Here is a 24,960-nt window from a genome sequence, read left to right as displayed (position 1 = left end):
TTTACCTGTAACATAATTAAGTTGGCAAAATAGTGCATATTGTTAGGAACAACTATAACATTTACCATGAAGATAATTGTAGTAACATTACTCTAAGTAAATTATAGCAGGAATAATAACTCAGCACTGAGTTGGTCAGTGAGACACAAAATTATAAGTGGTGCTCCAAATGAAACTCAGATTTGGTTGGTAGGAAAACTCAGTGGCTTTCAGTAGCTTAGTAGTCAGTAGGTTGGAGTAGAAACAGGTTTATTAGCAAATGTGTTGTGGTTAATTTTTTTTTAATCCATATAATCCATGTGGTTACTCATTTAATACGCTGTTAGACAAGTTAGTGTGACCGTAAAGAGGCTCCAACGTGCATTGTGTGTGTGCTGACTTTTGTTATGCCTTGGTTGCTTTTTCACATTCAAATTTTGACTTTAAACAAATTTCCCATTCTCAGACTCCTGCCATTTTCAGTATTACATTAAAACTGTTGACATTTATGAAAATGTAGGGATGAAATTAGGAATCCTGGAGACCTTTGCATACCCAGAGAGAAACTCTGTGTGGCCTTTTACACCCAGTGAGGTACAAGAATGTCTGACTTCTAATCTTGCCTCCACTCTGTTCTCCTCTTAGAACATAATATCAAGCGGAGTCTTCTACCGGTGGGGATTTTATGCCCCAGATGGGCCAGCCCTGGACGAGATCAGAAAGCTGGTTGATGCAGGAAAGGTACTGTATATACAGTGTATGCTTATTATTCACATTATACAGACTTGTCATTCAAAACCATTTATACAGACAGAATGGGGAGATGGAAATCTTCTCATTTGCACATCAGTCACAGCCGGAGAGTGAAATTGATGCTGGGATGGAGATCATACGGCACACCGAATATGAACATACCATTGATTCCACACATGCCTGTATTCAAGGCTCCCCTGTGGTTTTGTTAAGGAGTGAGCATTCCCACTGTGCCGGTTGGTCGGTTGTTGGTGTGCACAGTCGGCTGCTGGGCGATCAAGTCAGGCGCCAGGAGACGGTGAAAGGATTTTTAAACAGTGCTGAGCAGCCATTCGCAAAAGCGTGTGGGACCTCTGTCCTTTTGTCCCGGGGCTTACAACGAGTGGCACACTCAGACCAGTGGCGGGAAGCTGTGGACACACACACACACACATACATACACAGCACCCCGCACTAAAAACACACACACATGCACACACACTCTCTCTGCACGTCCTATTCTTAGTTAGAAGTGTGGATGGTTTCCAGTGTGACGCCACTCGGCTCCACATTCATTGTTAACGACAAGAGATGCTGACCAGAATAACAAGCCTGGCTGCTCGTGTTGTGGGACTAGCACAGGATTGTCCAGCCTCATCACATTCTGAACGCCTCCCTCACCTTTTCACATTTGCAGCTATGAAAGCAGAGATGATGTAGCATTAGCAGCTTGTGGGTATTTGTCTAAACTGATTATTATATAATAATATCATAATAATAGTAATTAATAATAAAATAGAATAATATCATTGCTGCGCATTCGCAAACAAAATGTGTATTTATTTATTTTGTTTGATTTAGAGCACTTAATGCATGGTGTTTACGCCATCAGCACAATTTAGAAAGCACAAGTTATTACAGAAAAATATGCGTAATTGATTCAACTGTCAAACTGTCAATACTAATTCTGGTCACTAATGAAGCATTCCACCCATCCATTTTCCCAAACCACTAAAACAAAAGCCAGAGCCAGATACAATCAATCCCCTCTCTGATATCCTCAAGCTTTATATTTGATTTCTTAACTGTTTTGTGACTGTTATTTATTTATTTTTTTTAAGCTGATTTTTTTTTTTTGCTGTATCATCACAGATCCTGCCAGTTGTGGAGGCCCAGTTTCCTTTTACCCAGGTGCCCCAGGCTTTTCAGAAGCTGGAGCAAGGCCACGCCAGAGGGAAGACAGTAGTCAGGGTGGCTGAAAAGGACGACAGACAGGCCGAAGAGTTGGTGCAGAATATCTGCACAGAGACTGCAGAGTCAGTGCAGGATGTGCAAGGAACGGCCAAGCAACACTAAAGAGAGGAAGCAGAGTGCCAAGAGAATACAGCTTCTGTGATTCCTCTCACCTTTACAAGGCAATTCTTGACAGCAGCAGGCTGTAGTACCCGAACAAATCAGAGGTGCAGCTGTAGTGCAGCAGACTACAAGCGTGATGTGAGCTTGCAGTGGGAGAATGCCAAAGACTGTTGCTCTTGTTGAACCTTTCAACCTGCTGTACTGTCTTTAAGTTTTCACAGGTTGCTTGACTTATGCTGTGTTCATGTCAGGATGAAGGTACTGATAATTACCAGTTGAGGACTAATAAATACCATTCAGGTCAGCATCAAGCTGGTAGTTACAGCCAGGCGTTTGGTTGCTTTCTGACTGCTGAAATCTACCCAACAAGGAGTTATAAAAATAAAAAAAGCATCCGCTTGAAATGTTTGTCAATAGATTTGTTTGTGTCCAGTTCCAGGGAAACAGAGGCACCATGATAAGGAAGGTCACTATTTGCATTTTTTTGCATTTGCAGAGTCTCCATGTTGAAAACATCTTGTCATCATCACTTTGTATGTCATGTTGTGTAGAGGCATCATGCAGTCTTTGGGGAATATTAAATAATGACATTTCAAATTTGTGTAGTTCATTCTACTGTACAATGTATATGAAAAATGTAATCATAAAAATACTTTTATTTTTAAAACAAGACTTGTGTTTCCTCTTGTTACAAGCAGCTGTATATAGTGTATAACATGACATTGCAAAAAATACATGGAAAAGTGTTAACACTGTTTTAAGTTAATTAACATATGCAAAACAGATTTATTCAATGAAAAGTCAAAATACATATTACTGTAAGTGTAAAATATGCATTACAAGTTCAGACTCCACAATTTCCACAATACATTCCTATGGATTTATCCATAGTGCTCTGTGTTAACCTCCTCGCTGGAATTGTTTTAATAGTTCATCCGCAGCAACGGTTTAGCTTCTCCCACAGCGTACCTCGTTCTCGAGCACTTGTCTTGCAGCTGTATAACAAAACCTCTGGCAGAGCTGTGCCTCTGATATTATCGGGATTTAGTTCAGCAGCTCGGAGGCGGTCAGATAATCTCCAAATTCCACCTTTGTTGGGGTTTATTTGGATCCAGTGAGTTCAGAATCACTTGGTTTTTGTCGTAGTGATGCCCTCCTGAAAAAGAGAGGTGTTCTCTGATTAATGTTTTTTCTATTATTATTCTGGGTAGTAAAGTATTATTTTTTTAGTGGTTGCCTTATTAACTGCAACTAGGATGAGATCATGTTCACTGTGTATTATTAACGATAAATGACTCATATAGAATCATGGACAATGAGGCATTTAAAAACCCTATCCTGTTCATTGTATAGGGTCCGATTGTATGGTATCAATATATTTTATACATACATATACACAATATATGTGATTATATGTTTCATTTTTCACATTTCATTTAAAATATCATCTAGCGTATAACACATCTTTGTGCAGTGAATGATGGTTTGTTCACTAACACTATTTAGTCCACAAGGTGTCACTAATTGACTGATGTTGGTCCCACAAGTGTAGGCACATGGTGACTCTTGTTGGTAACACTGGATTGGTTTGAGCAAAAGTCAGTTATTAATATATAAAAGGTGCATACTGAGTACAACACTGTAGTGTTGTGGAAAACTATAAAGACCTCATAATATATTAGATAATAATTTTAGAATTTTCCATAAGGCCTTTGTGCTAACTTTTAACCATAGAACCTGAACATGGAGTGTGTGGAAATTATAACTTTGCAATACTTCACTGGGATTGTGAAAGCTTTCAAACATTTGGATCCTCAGTGGAGAACTCATTCCAGCTAGTAGCTACAGCTTGTGCCAGATGTGGATGCTCACCTTTGACTTCCAAGACCAGATCAGGGGTGGGGGTGTAACGGATAAAGCCCTCAGGGGTGATGCTCCAGAGGTGGATTTGGTTTTCTAGCTCTGGGATGAGACCCACACGGCTTCCAGCCATGGTCACACTGCCACTGGGACTCAGGCAGCACTCCTCCAGCAGCTGGAAACACAAGTAGAGGAACTGATTATTTTCTCCAGTGACATTTAGAAAAATATAAAGAGCTCGGCTTGTCTGGGTGTTTCACTCAAGTGGATCAACTAAACAGTGTTTACTATAATATAGGAGGTTTGTGCTTAAGTGTGTGTTTGAACTTCAGCAGCATTAAGACCGGATACCCAGCTCTGTGATACTAAAATTCAGTCTTCAGTGTTTATCACGCCCTTTGATTGACCTGGTCTGGAATCAGATCAGGCCATGATTAAGAACTATAGATGCCTCTGCTTTAAACAAAGCCCCATCATTACTCAATCATCGCACTATTCACAGTACAAAACCTTCCCTGACCCACTGACCAATAGTATGATGATGGGTACCGTACCTTACAGTGGAGATGTCCGTTCTGATAGAACCAAATCTGCTGGAATCCATCGGTCTCCTCTGTTTCTTGTATCCGCAGCAGTTTGATATCATCTAAATCGCCGGTCACTGACATCATGAGCCCTGTATGTCGGTTCCTTACACGGAAGTGCACTTGCTTCTACTCAGAAAATACACGCAAAAAAAAAAAAAAAAAAAAAAAATGAAGACGTTCAGTACAGTGAGGCATTCAGATTAGATTTTCACATTTTTTTTAATTCTTTCCATCAAACTGTTCTCTACCGTACAATTACATCTTTTATTATGCTTCAATGATTACAACATCAGATTCTACAATGGAAGAATTTCTTACAATAAGAAGGCTGTCATCTCCATTAAAACGACAGCTGCTTTTTTAAATTAATTCTGTTTGAAAGTGTAATTAGTGGCATTTGCGTGTAACTGTGTGTGTGTGTGTGGGGGAGTGTGTGGGGGTTGTTTTTAAATAACTTCCCTGCAGTTAACAGAAAAAACAGATTATGTACATGTAAAAAAAAAAATGGTTCGGCATAGCTCCACCTTGGAGGTGTACAGATTTTCTAAGCCAGAGAACTGAAACCTTTGTGCCCACCGTGGAGCATCAGGATGTACCTGCATAAGAGGGCGGAGGGAGCCAATCTTTTGCCAGCCGCTGAACTTGCGCCAGTCAAGTATCTCACCAGGTTTCAGCAAAAACTGAGCTCCCCGATAGTTGACTCCCTCATATAACACCCACCTGGTGGTTAAGAAAAGACAAATACAGTCAAGTTTTACATATTCAACGGCAACAGTCAAAGCTCATATTTTCTTCTTTTTTCATCTTCCTTATCTAAAGACTGGCTCCTGCAAAATTATGCTGCTATTTTGGAAATGAGATTACAGCCTCTGCAGAGCATCCTGGTTAAACGAAGGTAAAACAGAAGTCACAAAAATTATTCCCTTAATTAGAAATTAGCAGAACATGACCGAACATGAATTTGCTGTATGATCTGAAACACTTCTGAAACCTCGTCGGTGTATTTTTGAGTCTTCTCTTCCATGCAGCAGGTTGCTAAAGATAATTTTCTAAAATGTGCTGAGCTTCACCATTGTCCAATTTCGCTGTGACACTAAATGTTTTAACTGCATAGTGCTGCTCTTTGGCTGACTGCCCCGTCTCCCCTGCAGTGGGAATGTGCCACTCCAAAGACAGCTCTGGCTCACTGTGAGCCCTTTATTTCCTCAGCATGGGCTCACACCTACAGTCTGAATCTCACACATCAGCAGCAGTTTTCCATCATCGCTCCATCTGTCAGGCCTGTCATGCTGTAATACAGATAACGATATGTGCCGACCCTGCACTCTGCAACCGGTGAATCTGAGTCTGAAACTTTATGCCAAATTTTCTTCACATAGGCAGTATTTAACAAAAATAACTCCTGGTTTGTCACTCTTGAAGACCTGGATTAAATACTGTTCTTGTAAGTGTAAAAATATCTGTAGCCAGTTCGAAAGAACACTTAGATACTTATTTAAACAGACAATTTTGAATTAATGGAAGATTATTATCTCTAAATCCCTCATCTTTATATCCCTCTACTTTCTCTGTTGAGAATTACCAGCTTAACTCCGTGAGGTATTGTTACAGCACTGGCAAACAAACAAAGACGAGGTTGGCCTGATGCAAAGGACAATGCACTGGATGCCAGAAAGCTTAAAAAGGTCGACTTGGCAGTTGCCAACTTTTTGAATTTGAAAGAGATTAAAAGCCAGTGTAGACTTTGAGCTGCTGAGAACCAGCAGGGGCCACTGAAGGACATGTTTGTGAAAAATATTATTCTGTTTCATGTGTTACTGGCAGAGAAAAATGGCTTTCACATCACTGTGGGTTCAGTCTCCAGTGGAAACACACACAGGGGCTGTCATGCGTCAAAGCTGTCAAACTCACTCTAAGAGGAGAACTCAGAGACAGCTGCTTTTACATTCGTATAGAGCGAGTTACACAGCCGTCGTAATGTACTCACATGCCTCCTTCCACTATCACTGACTGGACTCTGCTACAGCCTCCAGCCAGCTGAAGATTGACTGACCCGTCTGTCAGAACCACCCTCTTCCCCCGCAGACCGCAGCGCTCAAAGAGAGCGATGGAGGGCAGTGAGAACTCCTGCCAAGCCAGAGAAAGGGAAAGGAAAGTGCATTAAGGAGAGAAATGGGTGGAGAGATTCGGGGTAGGCAGGTTGAAATTGAAATTGCCGTGGGAACAGACTACATGTACACCTTTGTGCTGCCTGGCATTTTTCACCCTCTGGTCACGGTAACACATGGGTTTTTCTAAAATAGACACTCAGGTTGTAGGTCAGCAGTAGTGACTCATTTGATATCGGATGGTAGTTTTTCATCAGAGGACCATGATTAAAATAAACTATTTAGATTAGGTGCTCCCCACATGATGCAGTTGTGGTATATCTTCTTGTGTTGAGGTTTGTCAGTAACCATGATGCTAATAGAATTTTGACTGGAATATATTTTGAAATTAATCTATGAAATCACGCTTATTCACTTTTTAAAACAGTGGTTCTCAAAGTGGGGTCCGGGGACCCCCAGTGGACCTCAAGGTTGTTCCTGGGGGTCCCCAGAAAAAAGGAGAATAATTCATTTTCACTATAATTCCATCCAGAAGTAACACAACGACTGTAATAAAACATCTAAAAGGAAAAGTCTTATCAAATGGGGGACACTGGGACAAAATCTTGTCAAATGGGGTTCCGTGGTCTAATTTGTGTTATGTGTAATTTCTATTTAAGTTATGTGATTTAAACGTATATAAAGCACACTCAAACTACCCTCTGTATGAATGCTTTACTTGGCGGCTCTAACATCAGCGAGGCTGCCCGAGGCACTGTGTAGAGCTATGAAAAGTTTTATTGATATGAACATGCAATTTATGTGTCGATAAATTAGATCCTCATAAAATAATCACCTGTAAAGCTGCTATGGAAAACTTGTTAGCCAACAGCTATCTATTAACTCAAACAGCAGACACAGGACGACATTAGCATTCATCCGGAGTCGTGTTTCTGGCTACCTTGAAAATGTAAGTCCCATATTTAGCTCGGTCTCCCTGGGGAGATATCTGGCTCTTTATTTACTAAATGCTCCAGTGTTCACTAGCTCGTCGCTATGTTTGTCTGCTGTTTGATGCTACGCTAGTAGCATACTGTACAATGAAGTTATCAGAGATTTTATATTTTTTGCTGAAAACAGCTGCGTGCTGCTGCTGGAGACAATGCTAATGAGAGCAGTGCGTCTGAACCAAAACATTAAAGTTGCAGCCATAAAACCGATGAGCTGACAGACGCTATAAAGCTCTCCAGATCTGAGGAGACCTGCAGAGCTGGGTGATAATTCTTTGTGGGTTTGTAACTATAAGCGATCCTTTTCACTTTACACACAGTCATTTGATCCATTGTTTATACTAAAAAATATTGATTCAAGCGGCTTTAAATATATTGTGTCCCCCTATCCCTGTCCTTGAAAACTTAATGTCCAAATTCAAAGGTGTTAAAATGCTTATTCACATTTAAGTATTAGAACACTAAAAAAAATAGAAAAAGACTTACAAAGCCAACAGTCTGTAGCGAGAGGATGGAGGAGCTCGCATTAACACAGCCCATTGCTCTCAGATCTGGGTAGCTGCCTGCTTCTAACACATACATCCTGCCACTGAAGTCCTGGCCCTCAAATGCCAGCCAGCTGAAAGTCACAAGACACAGACACAGATGTACAAACACACGTACGTTAGGGAAGTGAGACTCATGTTCTGGATGAAAGAAAGATGGTAGCAACTAAAAACTGCTGGCATAATGTACGGTACATGCTAACACACAGGGAGTTATAATAATATGCTAGACTCTTCACGCATGAAGATGTGGTCTGTGGTTACCTATGCACAGAGCTATGTAATATAATAAATCAATATGGATGCTGCAATATGAAAAATGTAAGACGTACAGTATATCACAAGCTGCTGCCTTAGGGGATATTTTTTAGAAAGTGGAGCAGTGACAGCCTGTCACAGATCCTGAGTCCCACAGATACTGTTATAAAATGAGCAGCTGCAAATGTACCAGATCACCACTGGGAAATTCAAAAGCAAATATTCCTATTCCTGAAATCTGCTTTTGAAGGATGATGGAAAATGCTCCAGGAATCTATAATTCAACTTCAACTGCACAGTGTGCAGTATTACTCACCTGCCAGCCAGGACTTTACAGGACGCCACAGAGAAGCCGCCCTCCAGGGAGGCCACATCATCCTCCAAAGTGAGGACAGAGCCCTGAAAACCTGGATCAGAGAAAATCTGCACCTGAGGCACAAACAGCATGACAATAAGCATGAGTCATCCACTCTGAGCCACTCGTGCACTTCATCAGATAAGAAAGGCAATACCTCAACAAGATTGGATGTGTTCTTTCATTTTCAAACACCCACCTTAAACTTGGCTGCGTGCTCAAAACCATCCTGAAATGAAACAACATCTTAATGAGACTCATTTACATGCACTGAACCACAGCAGAAGGTAATTAAAATGGCTTTATTTGCATGTTTCTGTTATACAGCATGCAGACTTCACAGCCGTGGTTAATGTGCGGAGGTAGGAAAGACAATTTCGCTTTTTAACTGAAGCCATGTCGAAGCAAAAGCTCCTCCACATTAAGACTGTGCATGAAATTAATGTCTGTTTGTCATCATCTGGTTTTAAACCCAAGCACCCTCATGATGACTCACCTTTGGGATCTAAGATGTTTTCACTTCCAGTCTTATGACAAGTATTTTCCTCTCTTACCCTCTGCACATCAGTTTACTCCTTTTTCGCCTGTGCCTTGTGCTCCCCATGATAATCTACTGTATAAGGGTTTGCCTGCCCCTCCCGAGAGATTCCTCCTTCCTCACCATTTCATATTTTGATTTGGTCACAAACATGAATATTGTGATAGGTCACATGAAATGAAACCATGTAGTGAGGGAATATCTGGGGAAGTGAGAGCTAGCCCTTCAATATTGCAAAAATGCACAACTATTAATTATGGAAAGCTAAAATTACAATTCATGTGATTACCTGGTCCAAACAGAAAAATTTCACAACTTTCTCTGAGTCATTGCTCTTACCAGCATGACAGGCATCGCTGAGGCAACTCTGGGCTGCAACGCACCCCAGTCCTCTGGGCTTCCGTACAGGCCTTTCTCCAGGATGTAGGACTCACCACAAAAGCCTGGCTCTTCAAACACCACCCAGCTAAGGAAGAGGAGGAGAGAGGAGCATAATTACCCTCCAATTTGCTGCGGCATTTCAAAATTTGTGTTTTCTCTCTTTTCATGTGATCCTAATTAGTAGACAAAGACAGTCTTTGATGCACTCAAATCTGCTAACAAAAACAGAAAAAACCCACAAGACCACAAGACTTCTGACGATAATATTTTTCATTTATCGTGTATGACAACGATTTCAGGCCAGAGTCCACATTGATAATAGCTTCCGATATGATGGTATCTCAGCAGCTATGTACTGTATGCAATCTCCTGGCAAATGTGGCATGTCACTGTGCGAGTGTGTGCTGTTGTGGGCGGCTCAGTTACTTCTGCTCCTCATACAGACATGGGTTGTGTTTGCATTTGTGGTCCTGTGTGTGTCCTAACATGAGAGACTATAAACAAGCTTTTCTCGGCAATGCTAAAACAACACACGGAGCCAATCGGAGGCTCAGAGGGGCAGCAGCGCAACATGGGCGAGACTGTGTTATCTAATAACAGGGTAGCAGCACATCGAGAAAAAAACCCTTTACTGTTGTGAGAGTCCTGCCTCCTAAAGAGGGACGAAATGTTCCGTTCCACTCCACATTATTCGCCATTTTGTTAGCCTTTCCCCTGGGGAGCAGCAATCAGCATTACATGTTCTGCATTTCAATATTCTGATTTGCTGCTGGTTTTGTATACTTCTGCATTATTTTAGCTGATCACATCATAAAGACACAAAAATAAACACAGCTAGGGAACTACTTGGACCTTCTACTTTTCCTACAGTGAGTAATAATGCAGATGATGAGACAAAACACTTAACAAGAAAACACCATTAAGATGTAAATGACATTCCTTGTAAACAATGTTCAGGCATCCTCGAACTCCTCCTCCACATCCTGCATTAATATTACATTAATTCCCACTGCAAAAGGGTGTGAGGCAGCATGTTCCAAGACCTGCTTACATTGACAGGAAGTGAGGTGTGGCAGACTAAACATTAGCGAACTAGGTAATCTGTCTCGACCTGTCAGCATGGGTGCGGCAGCCTTACTGCTACACACCTGAGCGGCAAAGAAGGGCAATGACCCGAATAAGACTTCAGTGTAATTGTAGCCTCAACTAATTATCAGGTTGAAGCATAGGAATGCATCTTAAAGCATGTACAGTACTGTAAGTTGTCAAGTATATCATGTCTCAGACAAGCATCCTTCAGTAGAAATATACCTTCAGTTCAGCATTGGAAAGGCAGCTGAGAAACTGCAATAGACTCATTACTTTAGCAGAAGAAATAATAACACTGAACTAGCCTGACCTTCTATTTCCCAAAGTGTAATAGTTGTCACTTACACACCACCGATGACATCAATAGACTGTGTCTTCATGCCATAGCCAGTGTCATCCATGTTAATAACAGGCACTGTGAGGTCAATGTTCACTCCCAGCTTGCCAAAATCTCTGTCGCTGAACATTTTGAGATGTGGAGACATGAAATCCTGTAACAGAAATAAAATCATCTGATGAAAATCTGACAAGCATCACACCAGGCTAAACAAAAAAAAATGTCATCATAATCAAGGGCAGTGGTTCTCAAACTTTATTTTGACATGCCTTCATTGGAAGAATAAAAAATGTTAAGCCCATTATCCTATATAAGGATAATGGATAACTATAAACCAGTCAGAATGTTATTAACTATTAATACTGGCAAATTAGTAACATAAAATATTAAGTTTCATTATGCTTTTCTGAGTTTTTCCATCCCTGTCGTGTGTTATTATTGCATTTTGTGCATGCACACAAGTCACAAGGCTCAAAGAACACGCCAAATGGAGTCCCTCTGTCTGCGCATTAAACACCTTGTTGGGGGTCCAGGCCTTACTTCCTAGACCTATTGACGTCAGTACGTCGCTCAGTGTCGTCCACCTGCAAGCTTGGTGCCAGCGCAGCATTCAACTACTTAAAATGAAGGCCAAGAAAAGTTTTTTTTTTGTTTTGTTTTGTAGCCATGGTGAAAAGACATTCTGTTCTCAATAGCTTGGAGAGATCCATTTTTATGCTCTGCCAACAGCAGAACCACAAAGAACTCAGTGGCTGGAATTCATTTTTACCACTGTTCCCATTCCAAACATTTTACTGTGTACCAGGCAATTCAAGGACTGCTTCAAAAACCGCACTCAGTCCAACACTGGATTTCCTTTATTCCATAAGTGTCCATAGATTAAAAAAATCAAAATGGTTTTTCATAAAAGTATTCCAAGTTATGCATATTGTCACGTAAAGTCCATTGCGGACTGTCTAGCGTCTTTATTAGCAGCACTTGTCTCTGCATTTCTGCCCCCCCCTTAATGCCTGGCAGCAGGCATGCTTGTTTTCCTGCTCCAGTCCAGCTTGTAGAGATGGATCGGGTCTATCATCCTCTTGTTAAATCAGACTCCGGCTCAAACTGATAAGGCAGAACTGACGCCATTGTAACAGCCACAACTGTTTGTTTACAATGTGTTGTGTCAGAAAAAATGGCGCTCTGATTGGTCAGCTTGAGAGGGCGAGGGGGGCCTTAAAGACCCCTGAGCTCTAACAAAGTGTTCAGACAGAGGGTGAATAGAGAACACTTGAGATGTAGAGTATGAGAAAAAAATGTCTTTCTGGAACATTGAATCATGTACATCGATTTTAATAGACACAGAGAATAAAATTAAATCTAAAAATGGCAATAACATGTCCTCTTTAATCTCATACATATCATTTGGCTTCTGAATAAACCTTATTATACTTAATCTTGTTAACCTTGTACTGTTAGTCAAAAATCTTGTTTCTTTGACTTTCCAAAATGAATCAGGTTCATTTAGCCTCTGATACACATTTTCCACACATACATCACTATGTTATCTCTCAGTTTGAGAACCACTGCTTTAGGTTTCAAGTAACACAATATTGTATGGTTTATGAAATAATGGACAATCCAAAAGTCAACAGTGCCCACTGCTCATGTTGTTCCACAGTTACAAAACTTTACTGTCTTTGCAGATTTTCTTTATATTTTCGATTAACATTGTTTCTTATTAATTCACCAGTAAAGACTTTAGCAAACCTCAAGGGTTTTTAGGCATTTTGTCCCTGTTTGCTAATCCTACACACTATCTCAATTGTTTTGAATGATTTTAAGCTGATTTTACACCGTAACGAGAATAAACTTTTTCGTGTGAAAACAGAAGCTTTTCCTTTTTTAGTGCAAATTATGACTTTCAAAATCCCATAGTGGTCAAACCATAAATTAAACATTACACCACATTTACTATTCCACACATAATTGTGTACATTGAGTTAATGCAGTGTGGTACTCACAGACAGTATTGGTCGCAGTGACAGGAGCTGCTCTGTGCCTCCCCACTCGCTGCAGTCCAGATACTCTCCTTCCTCCAGGATGAACTGTTGGCCCTCAAACCCAGGCTGGCTGTATCCCACCCAGCTGGAACAAGAGAGGTGCAGGGATATTGCTGGTTGGATCTGTATCTAAAAATTGTGACTGCATTACATAACCTCTAAATCATCATCTGGCAGCAAAGTTAGTCCTGAACAAACTCTGCTCTAAGCCAAGATTGGCACCTAACTTGATCCTGTGCAAGCAAAGGGAATGAGCTATGGTGCAATTGAAAAGTAAAAACTCACAGTCCTCCAATGATCTTTAAAGAACCCACAGCCTTCAGTTTGTTTGAGACAAGGTTTGCACCATCTGCGGCAATGTCTTCTTCATCCTCACAAAAGCTGAAGATGTCACTGTCGATTTCCAAACAGGAGCCCTCAAAGCCAGGCTTTTCATACACCACAGCCTATAATAGACAAAGTACAGAGCTTATATTAAAGCTGACTCATAATTTACATCAGTTGCTTTTGCTTAAACACACTTAATTAATTTAATTAATTTAATTCATGGAATGAATCGTGTTGACACTGATAGTCAATCAGTTGCATAGATAATAAAACTAAATCTTTTTTTGGAAGAAAAATGACACTTATTTCTATATTGAATCAATCATGTTTGAGTGGTGTTTTATTTTGTGATGATGGGCCACTTCAAATGATGAAGTGAAAAACACATCCCTGGATTCTTTATCTGTCATTTCTGAGCACTATGTTATACATTTGTGCACTTCAGTGCTTTTCACCTTGTACAATTGTTGAATCCGAGTACAGCAGATGGTTTAAAAAAAAAAAACAACAAACACTTTATCTTTCATTCTGCGGTCTGAAAATTTCTGCAGCCAGAATGCACTGTGGTGACACAGGAAATTCCTTGACATCTCTCTATTTTTGGCTTCAAATAAGATAAACACTCAACGAAACAGAAAAATGAGCCAGAGAACACAAACCACACTGAAGGCCTCTTATAAAACATATTTTTCCTCAATATAATGATGACAGTCCATCATTTAGTTTATTATATTGCTTATATTAATTCAACTTAATGATACACAAGTGAAGAAAAATAAAACTGTACGGAGAGAGCTGTATATACCTTCACTTCACTGGGATTCTCCACTTTGAAAGCACCCTGGAACAGAGACATCATTCAATTGATTTTTGTTTCTCTAATTAAATGTACAATGTGAAAAACGGCAAAGAGCAATTATACTAATTGTTCTGTTTTCTTGGAAATGGTGACAATTCTGTTGAAGAGTAACAGGGAGCAAAGAAAAATGAAAAGAACACACATGCTGATCTGAACTTCTGTCCCTGTGGGTGATTCATTGCTGCTAATTTCCACAATGACTGCCTCTGTACAGACAGAACGCCAGGCAGACGCTCGTCACAAAGCAGGCATTACAGAGTTATATACTTTTAATAGGGACTTTTTACATTAGTTCATAAATATACTTAAGACCATTTCATTCTGAGGGGGCCAAGAATGTACCAGATATCACGGCAATCCACCCGATAGTTGTTGACACATTTCATGCAAGACACAAATGTCGACCCCATGGTCATCAGATCATCAGATGTTGCACAGAAACACGCACCATTTTAAGTGGTCTAAGAGATCCCACGAAGGGTGACGGAAAGCCCCAGGTCTCGGGAAAAGGGTACACTCCTGTCTCCAGCACAGCTATCATGCCCTGGAATCCAGGGTCACTGAACACCAGCCACCTGAAGGACGGAAATACACCCAAATCAAATGTTAATTTAGTCTTAAGCCAAAAGGTCTCTCCACATTATGACTAACTATGCCTCAGGGCGGTTTTAAAATCATTGTGAGTCATGTCATGTCCTTGCATGGCTTGTTACTTGTTACTTATTGAAACAGTGGTAAGACATCACTGTCATGAAAAGAGCAAACTCACTAATGCTTGTTTTTCCACAAGAAAGCAGCAGCTGCTGTGTCCTTAACAATGCAGATAAGTATGATTGCTGATTCTGTTCAGTACATTAAGCATTATTTGGTCAATGTAGACTTTTAATTGAGTATTTTCTGTCTACCTCAGACATGAGTCATGCAACCAGAGCTGAGAACAAAAGGTATTTGTTTTACAATATAATGGTTCGGGAATGGCAGCTCAAAGCATTTTTCTTTTATAATTCATTTTTAGCGTAGGCAGCCTTTGTTGGAGTTATGCCCCCACCTCTGGCATTTCAAACCATTATCTCGTGCAAGACAATGCCTCATACCAATCACCACATGTGAGCCTGTGGCTGAAAAAAAACCCAACCCAGCTCATTCAGTCAGTGCTGAGGAAGTGATACGAAGAAGTGATGCCAACCTTATGGTGCTGAAAGATCCATACTAACAGGAGGCAATGAGTCACTTTGCTCAGTGAACTCAGCGGAGCAGGGTTACAGTACATTTGTTCAACCCAAAAGCTACATCTGCTCAACAGTTGCTCCACATTTTGCAGAGCAAACACCATAGAAGGAGCTGCTGAGGCAGAATTATGTGTAACTCAGCAAAGATGAACTGGCAACTGACAGCAGCGAGTTGGAGGTTTTGTCAAGATGCCGAGAAACGCTTAAACAATCTCCACAATGTTTGGTTTCTGAAAAAGGTGCCAAGGCAAAGCGACAAAAATAGCTGTGGGAAAAAGGTCTGCTGTCATTAACCTCGTCAAGGGCAGGGCACAAAATGTCCTGAATGTCTACACCTCTCACGTGGAAAAACATTCTCCCTTTTGCCAAATTCTCTCCACACCTTTGTCTGTTTCTCACTCTCCATCTAGTCTCCACCTCTCTACTTTTTGCAAGTGCCCCCACACCTACTCTTGCCTTCCTTTCTAACATGCAACAGCAGGACAGACATTCCTGAGGAGGGAAATGAGTGAGAGTCAAACCAAACACTGAGGAACGTAGTAATGATTACTAAGTCTCAGCTATTTGTCAAAGCCAAACACTGAGAGCATCCCATTAAAAAGACAGCTCTACGTTGAGCACAGCAGGCAAGATTTCCAAGGGCTATTCTTCTGGTGGGCCTGGATGTCATTAACAATACAAAAATCATTGCAGAGAACTGGGATTGTCTCATTACTTGCACTTTATGTTTCTCTGCTGCAAAGCAACAACACAGCTTCCTCATTCTTTAGCACCTAAATGTATTGTATTTCAAATAAAATCTAATCTCCAGGTAACTGCCTTTCTACCACTCTGATCAATCACGATAAGTAGACCATGCGTCTTGCTAATGATTTGATTTTGCCAGCCCATACGTTACTTTCATTCATGCTTTACAAGGGGTCAATCACAAAGATGTGAAAGATTGGTTTTGCTTCAACAGCCGTACTTACACCCCAGAGTGCACTTGGATGGAAGCAGTGCTCATTGGGATGCCAAACGAGCCCGTCTCTATTGTGTCATCGTGGTAAGGCGTTACTCTTCCGTGGCCCTCCGGTTCAGTAAACAGATCAATATGGGGTATGCTGTAATCCTACAGAGAGGTGGAAACAAACACAGCAATTATCAGCAGTGGCCCATTTCAATCCTTAAATCATTCCTAACAATAAATCCAAGTAAGAGCTTAAGTAGCTGAGTCTTTTTCTTTTCTGCTCGGGAGGAGTACGGACTGAATATCAATAAAGCAATATTACCTGTTAGCTGCATTTCAGAAGGTCATGGGAGGTGAGGATAATGAAGAGATTGAGATATTGAAGGCCAGGTGAGGTGGAAGTTTGACTAGTGCACTCACCCAAACAGCAAGTCGAATAGAGCCAATCACCATTGGTGGGCTGTTGTGTGGTTCCGTCTCCAAACCAGGCTCTGCCCACATATTTGTCAATTCTATTCCCCCTTCCTCCAAAGCGATCTGGCGTCCCTGGAAGTCGGGCTTCTCGTAGAGCACCCAGCTGTAGTGGAAACAAAAACGTACGATTATAGGTTGAAAAAAGAAGGTCCAGGATAAATGTATGTGGTCTGTTAGCAAGACTTTAGCATTTTTGGAAACATGTTTATTTGCTTTCATGTTGAAAGATAAATGAGAAGATCTACACCACACTCATATCTGTCCAGCATATATAAAGCTAAGACCAGCAGCCTGATAGCTGACTGTGTTGAAAGATAACAAAAAGCTAAAGCTCACTAGTTAAAACATTGCGTCTCAAGTGTAAAAATGACACCCAGTAAAAAAACATAATTATAAGGATATTCTGCAATTCTTTCTACATATTTTATTTAAAGTATGCAAGAAACTAGCTTGGATGTTCAATGTAGACTGCAGGGTTTTTGAACACTTTAGCACCAGGGAGTGAAACATGAAACTCCCTAGGTATCTTTGAAGGAAAATGTAAAGTATGCAGTTGCAGTTGTTAAGTGTAGAACTCTCACTGCTGCTATCACATTATATGACTCTTGAGACACATCCAGCAGCCATTACAAGCAACTCTGGGATCCCCAAACCACTTGAGACTAATTTGAACTACACTTCTGTATACACTTTCTTTTCACTGTTGGAAAGTTCAAGCTGAATACTGCCTCTTACCATCCTCTAACAACCTTCACAGATATGAGAGGCGAGAGCTGCAGAGACGTAGCATCTGCTACATCCCTGTAAATCTCATACGCTTGGCCACTGAACTCCGTTTTCTCAAACAACACCATCTGTGTGGAGACATGAGGGTTAGTGTTATAAATAAAAATCAACACATTAGCCACAAAAAGATATAATAAATGGTAAAATGCATTATATGTGTATTCCATCGCATTAAATCCTGATTCACTGAGGGCTGAGAGGGACCTAATGGCATAGCACGTTCCCATTTTTCCCTTCTATGCTACATTAAAAACATTATTTCAAACTGAAAAGCACATGGTTACTTGAACCACCAGGTTGTACTGTTAATGTAATGCATCACTTTAAAATAAAAGTAACATTTTTACTTCATGAGCCAACACAATATTAAATGTATGACTAATGGACTACAAAAAACTGGGCACTCTGGAGGCTCTGTACTCAATAACACTGTCTTACTTTGATTCCAAAAGCCTGATCAAAAACACTTTTCATGCACTGTGTGTGTGTGTGTATGTGTGTGTGTGTGTGTGTGTGTGTATGACTTTTTAATGGCAGTCATGACATTGGATCCCTAGGCAAAGGAACTGAAAATGTCGAGTGGGAGGGGAGTATCTCTGCTTTCTGCAATAACTACTAATATAATTCTACAACAATGGAGAACCACAAGTTTTGCACTGTACTGGCAGCACTGTATTCTGTGATTGTAATCACGTCCAGCTGAGAATCTGCACTACAATGTTTTTTTAAATACTTTGTTTACCCCCAAGAACACCATATGAAAAGCAGATGTTTTCACAGAACAGAGAGCTGTCTGTTCAGATTCCTGTCTCCATCTTGTTTCAGTTCTAAGTGGGTAAAGCTGTGCCTACTGTACCTTTCCAGGGCGCTTGTGAACTCCTTTGGCAATTCTTATCTGGAATGCAAAAACACAGATTTATTATTGCGGCAAAGACTTACAGTATACGGCAAACATCTGTAAAATACTGATGAAGTTAATCTGTGCAGCAGCTCAGTGCCAGTCGAATGCCCTGACCTTTCAGTTAACTTCTGGGGAGGTAGTGGGTCCACGGAGGCTACGCTGCTTTACATTTACATTCAAGCAGTAGTTCTTAATAAAACATGCCTGCACAATAGCCATCTTGCGAATTGACAGCTACAAATTTCATCAAAACTAAACTGAAAAACCTGCAGCACTTAGAAAGTCAGTAACAATTCTGATAATCCATGATTTAAGTAATTATTTAAGGAAAAATGCAAAAAGGTTACTTCCTCTTACATCCTTGCGAAGTGTCCCCTGTGGCTGCTCAGGGAGTGTAGGCTGTGTGGATGGAGGAATCGCAGGAAAACATGGAGGCCCAGCATCAGGAAGCAGCAGACTTGGTTTTACAGCCAGGTCGGCTTCACCTCCAGGAACTGGAGTTGTCATTTTTCCAATAATCTGCTAAAAATAAAACCATCAGCTAAGTACAAGAGTCGTTCATTGTGATTCTCTACCCATAAAACGCGCAGTGATGACCTGTGATTTAGAAACATGGTAACACAGAGTACTAGGAGTATTTTCTCTTTCGTTAGACAAGTAATTCACTCTACTTTACTTTACTTCAACTTGATTGTGAGACGTTGGTGTTATGAGGACAATTATATGTACAACTACATTTCTTAGTTAGTGAAAATAACATAACAGACAAACTAACCTTGTTACTGATTTGCTCCTGTGCTTGTGTGCTCTGCACTGGTTTTGCTGGTTCTCGGGGGAGGTACTTCTCCAAATAGTCCGGCAGCTTGATGTCGTTAAAGGAAGGAAGTGGAGGGCCTGAGTCACTGACCACAGCCTCTGCAGCCTGTGCTTCCTTTGTGTCACTCAGTGCAGAGCTCTGCTTTGCCCGTGTGTTGTTCATTGGCGCTGTGGTGGTTGGGCATGGTGGGTGTGGCTGGGATAAAGGTGGAGGGCTTAGTCTGGGGGTTTTGCAAGATGAACTGTCCTCAGGGGTGGTGCCTTCTTCCTGTGTTTGAATGCCATTCCTCTTCCCTCTGATGCTGGAGGAAGTGAGGCTGCTGAGGACACAGCTCCCCTCCAAGCGAGACTTCACCTTGATCTTATCATCTTTCTCCTCCTTGGCATCCACCTCATCTTTGACTGGGGTTTTATCCCTGAGCCGAGATTCGGTGTCAAGGCTACTGAGCAGCATGCTCCTATCGGCCAAACTAGCCCTGGCAGGCTTCAGGCCAGTTTTAGTCTCTGAGTTCTGCAGTTTGGCTAAGAGACTTGGGGGTGTGTCTAAGGTGAACTGATTCTTCTTCCTCAAGCCAAACTTAAACTCCTCGGGATCAAACGTCTTCTCAAAGCGGTCCTCCCTGATAGCCGGCATGGCAAAGGGGGGCTGAGGCGGCCGAAGGTGGTTGTGTTTACGTGGTGGGAGGGAGAAGGGGGCACAAAGCTTCTTAATTTTCTCAATGAAATCATCATCATCTAGCTCACCAGAAGTATCCAGGAGATTGCTCTCACTCCCAGAAGAGCTTAGTTTGGGCTGTGGGACTTTAAGTTTCCGTTTAGGAAAGTCCACATCCAGCCAGCTGGAGGGGGCGTCTTGCTGTCTTGCAGAATCATCTTTGCTTAGTCCCCGTGGCAAATGGAGCTTCTTCTTGGGTGAACGCTGGATTGAGTCAAGGCTCAGCTTATTAGCCTCTGGGGAAGTGGGTGCTTTTGGAGTTGGACTTGGCTTGTTATTGACCAGTTCCTTTTTGACTGTGAGGAGTTGTGGATGTGGGGAGATGTCACTATTGGCAACGGGTGGGGGTTGATTCACTTGTGGACTTTGTGTTTTCTCAGCTGTCTTCGCTGCCACGTTAACTGTGGGTTTAGAAGCATCACTGTTAGAGGGACTCTTTGCTATTTCTTCTGCACCCTTGAGTGAAGGGCTAGGAGCCTGCTCACAGGACCTGTCTCCTGAGAGTTTGTCTTCTTCGGGCAATGTTTTGACAGTTAAACTTTTTTTCCCACCATCCTGCCCTTCTCCCTGGCTGCTTGCAGTTTTAGAGACTGCAATAAGAGAAGAATCTTTAACAGACGATTGCTTCTCTGCAATACTTTCAGTCTTTGCAGTTTTCAGCGCTTGAGTGTCATTAGCAGCTTTTACAGTCACTTTCTCAGTGACTGCTGTAGTTGCTGTAGTTGCTTTGGTAATAGGCTTTGGGCTGGAGAATTCAGCATCATTAGCTCCATGTGTATGTGAGTCATCGGGTGAATTCTCCGCTTTTTCCACTGATACAGAATTAGCCTGTGGCTCTGCTGCAGTCACCACTGGCTCTGCCTCTGTTCCAGAGCTTTCTGTAGACTTCTGTAGAGGCACATTTGTTGCCGTCTCTCCCTTTGAGGGTCCTTTATCACTCTCGGCCCGACTCACAGCCTCATTAGTCTGAGTCTGAGTGACAGAGCAAATTGCAGCTTTTTCTGGATGTGTAGTCGCCCTCTGACTGACATGCTGTGCTTGAGGAGGGAGGTCCTCTGTTGGTGCGCTGGTCTTTTCTGATGACTGAGAGGCTGGTTTTGGTGGATTAACTTCCTGTTTTCTTATGTCTTTAATGGGCTGTGGCTGCTCTTTTCTCTTTGCATTTTTCCTTTCATCGTTTTCCTTTGCAGCACTTCCCTCTGTCCCTGAGATACCTTGTCCGCTGTTTGAAACCTTGCCACTTGTGGTATTTTTATCTGAACCGAGCAGTTGCTGTGGTTTTTCTTTGTCTTTCCCCACAGTTTGATTTGTTTTTTCCCTCCCTGCCTTTTCTTGTTTCTCTATGTCCTTACTCTCAGCCAGGTTTAATGGTTCTGTGTCTTTGTTTTGGCCTTGTGATTTTTGCCCTTTGTCTTTTTTACTGGGCTGCGCCACTTTACCTTTATTTTTTGATTCAGGCTGCACAGACGATTCTTTATCTACTTTGGGATGTTCAACAGGTGACTTCTGCTCCACTGAAGAAGTCTTCTCAATAGGCCTATTTACAGCAGGTGAGGGGGAGGAGGCTGAAGTTTCTCTGCTGTCCTTGGAGGCCTTTTCTCTCTCCTGTGTGAACACAAGGCTGGGTCCCTCTGCCTTTTCCTCTTTTTGGGGTGAAATAACGGTATCCTTGTCAATAGGTGTCTTTGTTCCCTGATTAGAAGCCGCAGTATCAGGTTCATCTTTGATGACAGAGGGTTCAGGCAGTCCCTTCTGTCTGTTGACTGGCTTGTCACTGTTTTCCGTTTTAAATGAAGAATCTGTCTGCTGCTTCTCTTTTTCTGATACTTCCAGTTCCTTTTTAAAAGTTTTCTGTTTGGTATCACACAGTGACTGTTTCTCTGCTGTATTTTCTTGGGCTTTATCAGATGATGATAAGACTTTGTCAGTGATCTGTTTGGAGGCAGAGACAGTCTCCACTGTATCATCCACCTGCTCTTGTTTTATAGCAGTGACCTCAGGTTTATTTTCCCTGTTTGGGCTCATGGGACTCGTAGGCTCTTTACTTTTCTTTCTTTTAGAGCGGGAGCCTGCTCTGCTGGGGCCTTTGGCCTGTGAACTAATGTTACTGGTCATTTCTGAAGAATCACCTGTTCCTTTAGTTGGGACATCTGATTCAACACTATTAGGTTTCGTACCCTGATCTGTTGTTTTTGAGACCACCGTGTCTGTTGTTTTGGAGTCTGTTGGTTGTTCTTGTTGAACAGAAATCTTAACCCCAATAGTAGTGGTATCTTGTCCCTCTGGTTTTTGTGTTATCTCTGACATTGCTGTTGTCTTTATCTGCTCTTTAGTATCCAGTTTACCCTGACTGTCCAGTTCTGGCAACTCTGATGCGGCAACCGCCACAGATGATGTGGTCTTTTGAGACATTCCAGTCATGGCTGGCTTTTGAGGTAGTGCTGGTTTAGCCTCTGACTTAGATGCCTGCGTAAAGTTCCTCATTCGCTCCTTGATCGTCATTGGTTTCTCTCTGGCAGGTGACGCAGAGCTGGACCTGGCTGCGTTGTAACGTTCAGCTGATCTTGACCTCTGGTCTGACAACTCAAAATCTGCTTTCAGCCTCTCAGTGGCTTTCCTGACCGGAGAGACATCAGCACTTCTCGGGGTTCGGAAGGTCTGCTTGAGGCCCCTTGCCGCCTGCTGCTGCTCAAAGATGTTGATTTTATCTGCAATCCGGCCAACAACTGGTTTCGGCTCCTCATCAGTTTTCTTTGCGTCATGTAGTCTGTGTACAATGAGAGGTAAAATCTGAATTCAACCTTTCTTTTTTTCATATTTTGTAAAATTTTAGACATTTCGAGTTGATTCTGACTCATGTATTGTACATGTACAACTGCCTCAGTATGCACCATGTTGTTTGCCAGAGACAAATGTTGGTCTCATCTTAAGGTGATTTGTCAAATTTAATCTGACCTATATTCTAATCTGACCTGTACTTTACAGTGCTAATCTTGAGGCATAGGGCTGTACTTTGCATTGTGACTCACATTACTGTTTAATTGTGGATACACCTGTGATATTCCACCCAGAGCAGTTAACACACATTCTTGTATTAACAGCCATGTCATCTGAGACAAAGGCTCGACACGTAGGTTAAAGTTGGAGATCCACTAGTTGTACAATTAAACATTTATTCAAACAAATGTGGATTTTACAGCAAGTTTACTCATTCACTTTAACTTACCTTGCATCAGTCTCTGTTTTGGTCTTATCCTTTTCTTCATCTTTCTTATTCTTTAATGCTGGTTTATAATCCTGGTTGTCGCTCGCTGGACTTTGTGGAGGCTTCAAAGGCACATTTTTTGTAAAAAGCTTCACCTCACTCCGAGAAACCTTCATACTCCTACGTTTGGACTCTGGTGTCTCTGTCTTCCTTTCCACTTTGTAAAGGCTGTCATCGTCCTCCATGTCTGCACCTCCATCAACCACACATACCAGAGTGTCTGAGTTTGAATCCTGGAAGTTGTCCAACTGCTTGATGGTATCAGGGCAGGAAGTCTGACTTTCCCCTCCTTCAGGTGAGGTCTGAGAGGTGGGGTGGTGCGTGGAGGAGGAGTTTACAGATGACTCTCCCATGTGAGCCTTTGGACTTTTGCCCTGAGGACTGGTCACTGGGTTATCTGATGAAGGGAATCCCTCTGGGTCAGGTTGAGCACTGGGAGACATTTTTTCCTGGGGGCTGTTCCCTCCATCGCCCTCAGAGTTTTTCCGTAATTTCCTTCTGGCTGCATTTTTACGCCCCATGCTGTCTGCCTTTGTTTGTTCTCTATCAGGTTCACTCTCTAACTGTGAGTCTTTGTGTGATTTCAGTGACACTCCCACTAGAGCACTGTAATAACTCTGTGCCCCAATGGCAGGCCTAACATTTGTCCTTTTGTTCTCTGCCCTTTTTGAACTTGAGCTCTTTGGTTTTGAGAGGACCTGTAGGCTTTCCGTGACTTTGGTGCGGACAATTTCTTGTGAAGCACAAGCGTCTTGGCCGCTTTGAATCACGCTGGTCTCCTCCAGGTACACATGGAGCCTCTTGCCTGCCTGAGCATGTGCTTGTCTTATGGCCTGAGGCTGGGCGTGGTCCTGGTCAGAGTCCCATGCCACTCCCTGTTTAGAGGAGGAAGAGAGATGTGTCAGATGACTGGCATTCTTTGCAGGAATCCCGCTCGTTGAAGTACCGTTGCTGCTCTCCTCCCTCTCTTTGCCCTGCCCAGTTCTCTTCTTCCTAAACTCCACAAACTCCTCCTTTTTTGGACCTCCTTCTCCTGTCTCAGTGCTGCTCCCAACGGAGCCGTGTCTGCGGGTAGACTGCGTGGCGTCCTTCTCTTCACAGAGGAAACTGTCTCTGGATAGACCCAGTGGATTGGGATTGGAGCTGTGCTCCTTCTCCTCCTGCCACTGTTGTTCTCCTTGCTGGGGTCTCACTGACTCCCCACTCTCCTCATCTCCCCCCGAGTTAAGAGCCTGATCACTAGTTGGAGAGGCATTTTCAGCGGGACTCTTTGGACCCTTTCCTGTCCATGGAGAGAACCAGCTCCCAATTCGACCCAAGACCCCAGTGCTTGGCTGCTCCTCTGGGCTCTCAGACTAAAGCAAAGCAGAGAAATAACTCATAAATGTCTGCTTACACGTGCAGTTGCAGTCAGCAGACATGCATGTTTCAATATGAATATGCGCAAACTGTCACTAAACTGACAGTAGGCTACTTACTCATG

The 24,960-nt window shown here is 42.1% G+C and overlaps 2 protein-coding genes and 1 long non-coding RNA gene across 7 annotated transcripts in view; 2 read left to right on the top strand and 1 right to left on the bottom strand.

Moving 5' to 3' along the window:
- The window catches only part of LOC139612184 (reticulon-4-interacting protein 1 homolog, mitochondrial-like), a 7,976-nt gene extending 5,239 nt beyond the window's left edge, over positions 1-2,737 (top strand). Inside the window, exons 8-9 of the mRNA XM_071467484.1 lie at positions 625-720; positions 1,864-2,737. Coding sequence (XP_071323585.1) covers positions 625-720; positions 1,864-2,067 — 300 coding nt within the window. The 3' untranslated portion in view covers positions 2,068-2,737. The remainder of the gene's footprint in view (positions 1-624; positions 721-1,863) is intronic.
- The window catches only part of LOC139612182 (beta/gamma crystallin domain-containing protein 1-like), a 25,113-nt gene continuing 2,858 nt past the window's right edge, over positions 2,706-24,960 (bottom strand). For 3 of the 5 annotated variants that reach the window (XM_071467481.1, XM_071467479.1, XM_071467483.1), the window contains 21 exons: positions 23,439-24,832; positions 19,457-22,979; positions 19,039-19,203; positions 18,637-18,675; positions 17,730-17,848; positions 16,941-17,097; positions 16,543-16,682; positions 14,791-14,917; positions 14,289-14,324; positions 13,442-13,602; positions 13,118-13,241; positions 11,123-11,268; positions 9,647-9,773; positions 8,969-8,998; positions 8,731-8,843; positions 8,098-8,230; positions 6,502-6,641; positions 5,111-5,234; positions 4,482-4,640; positions 3,940-4,102; positions 2,706-3,223 (listed from right to left, as the gene is read on the bottom strand). In XM_071467481.1, the coding sequence (XP_071323582.1) occupies positions 3,135-3,223; positions 3,940-4,102; positions 4,482-4,640; positions 5,111-5,234; positions 6,502-6,641; positions 8,098-8,230; positions 8,731-8,843; positions 8,969-8,998; positions 9,647-9,773; positions 11,123-11,268; positions 13,118-13,241; positions 13,442-13,602; positions 14,289-14,324; positions 14,791-14,917; positions 16,543-16,682; positions 16,941-17,097; positions 17,730-17,848; positions 18,637-18,675; positions 19,039-19,203; positions 19,457-22,979; positions 23,439-24,832 (7,209 nt within the window). In that variant the 3' untranslated portion in view covers positions 2,706-3,134. The remainder of the gene's footprint in view (positions 3,224-3,939; positions 4,103-4,481; positions 4,641-5,110; positions 5,235-6,501; positions 6,642-8,097; positions 8,231-8,730; positions 8,844-8,968; positions 8,999-9,646; positions 9,774-11,122; positions 11,269-13,117; positions 13,242-13,441; positions 13,603-14,288; positions 14,325-14,790; positions 14,918-16,542; positions 16,683-16,940; positions 17,098-17,729; positions 17,849-18,636; positions 18,676-19,038; positions 19,204-19,456; positions 22,980-23,438; positions 24,833-24,960) is intronic. The other 2 variants (XM_071467482.1, XM_071467480.1) reach the window with 2 other exon arrangements.
- LOC139612186 (uncharacterized) overlaps positions 22,855-24,960 on the top strand; it is a 10,718-nt gene continuing 8,612 nt past the window's right edge. The window contains exon 1 of the long non-coding RNA XR_011686456.1: positions 22,855-22,995. This is a non-coding gene — a long non-coding RNA (uncharacterized lncRNA). The remainder of the gene's footprint in view (positions 22,996-24,960) is intronic.

The sequence above is a fragment of the Trachinotus anak genome, unplaced genomic scaffold (assembly GCF_046630095.1).
Source record: "Trachinotus anak isolate AG129_WGS33_773 ecotype Australia unplaced genomic scaffold, CSIRO_AGI_Tana_v1 ptg000031l, whole genome shotgun sequence".
In the NCBI taxonomy this organism is placed as follows: domain Eukaryota; kingdom Metazoa; phylum Chordata; class Actinopteri; order Carangiformes; family Carangidae; genus Trachinotus; species Trachinotus anak.
This window is presented reverse-complemented; position numbering and strand designations above follow the sequence as displayed.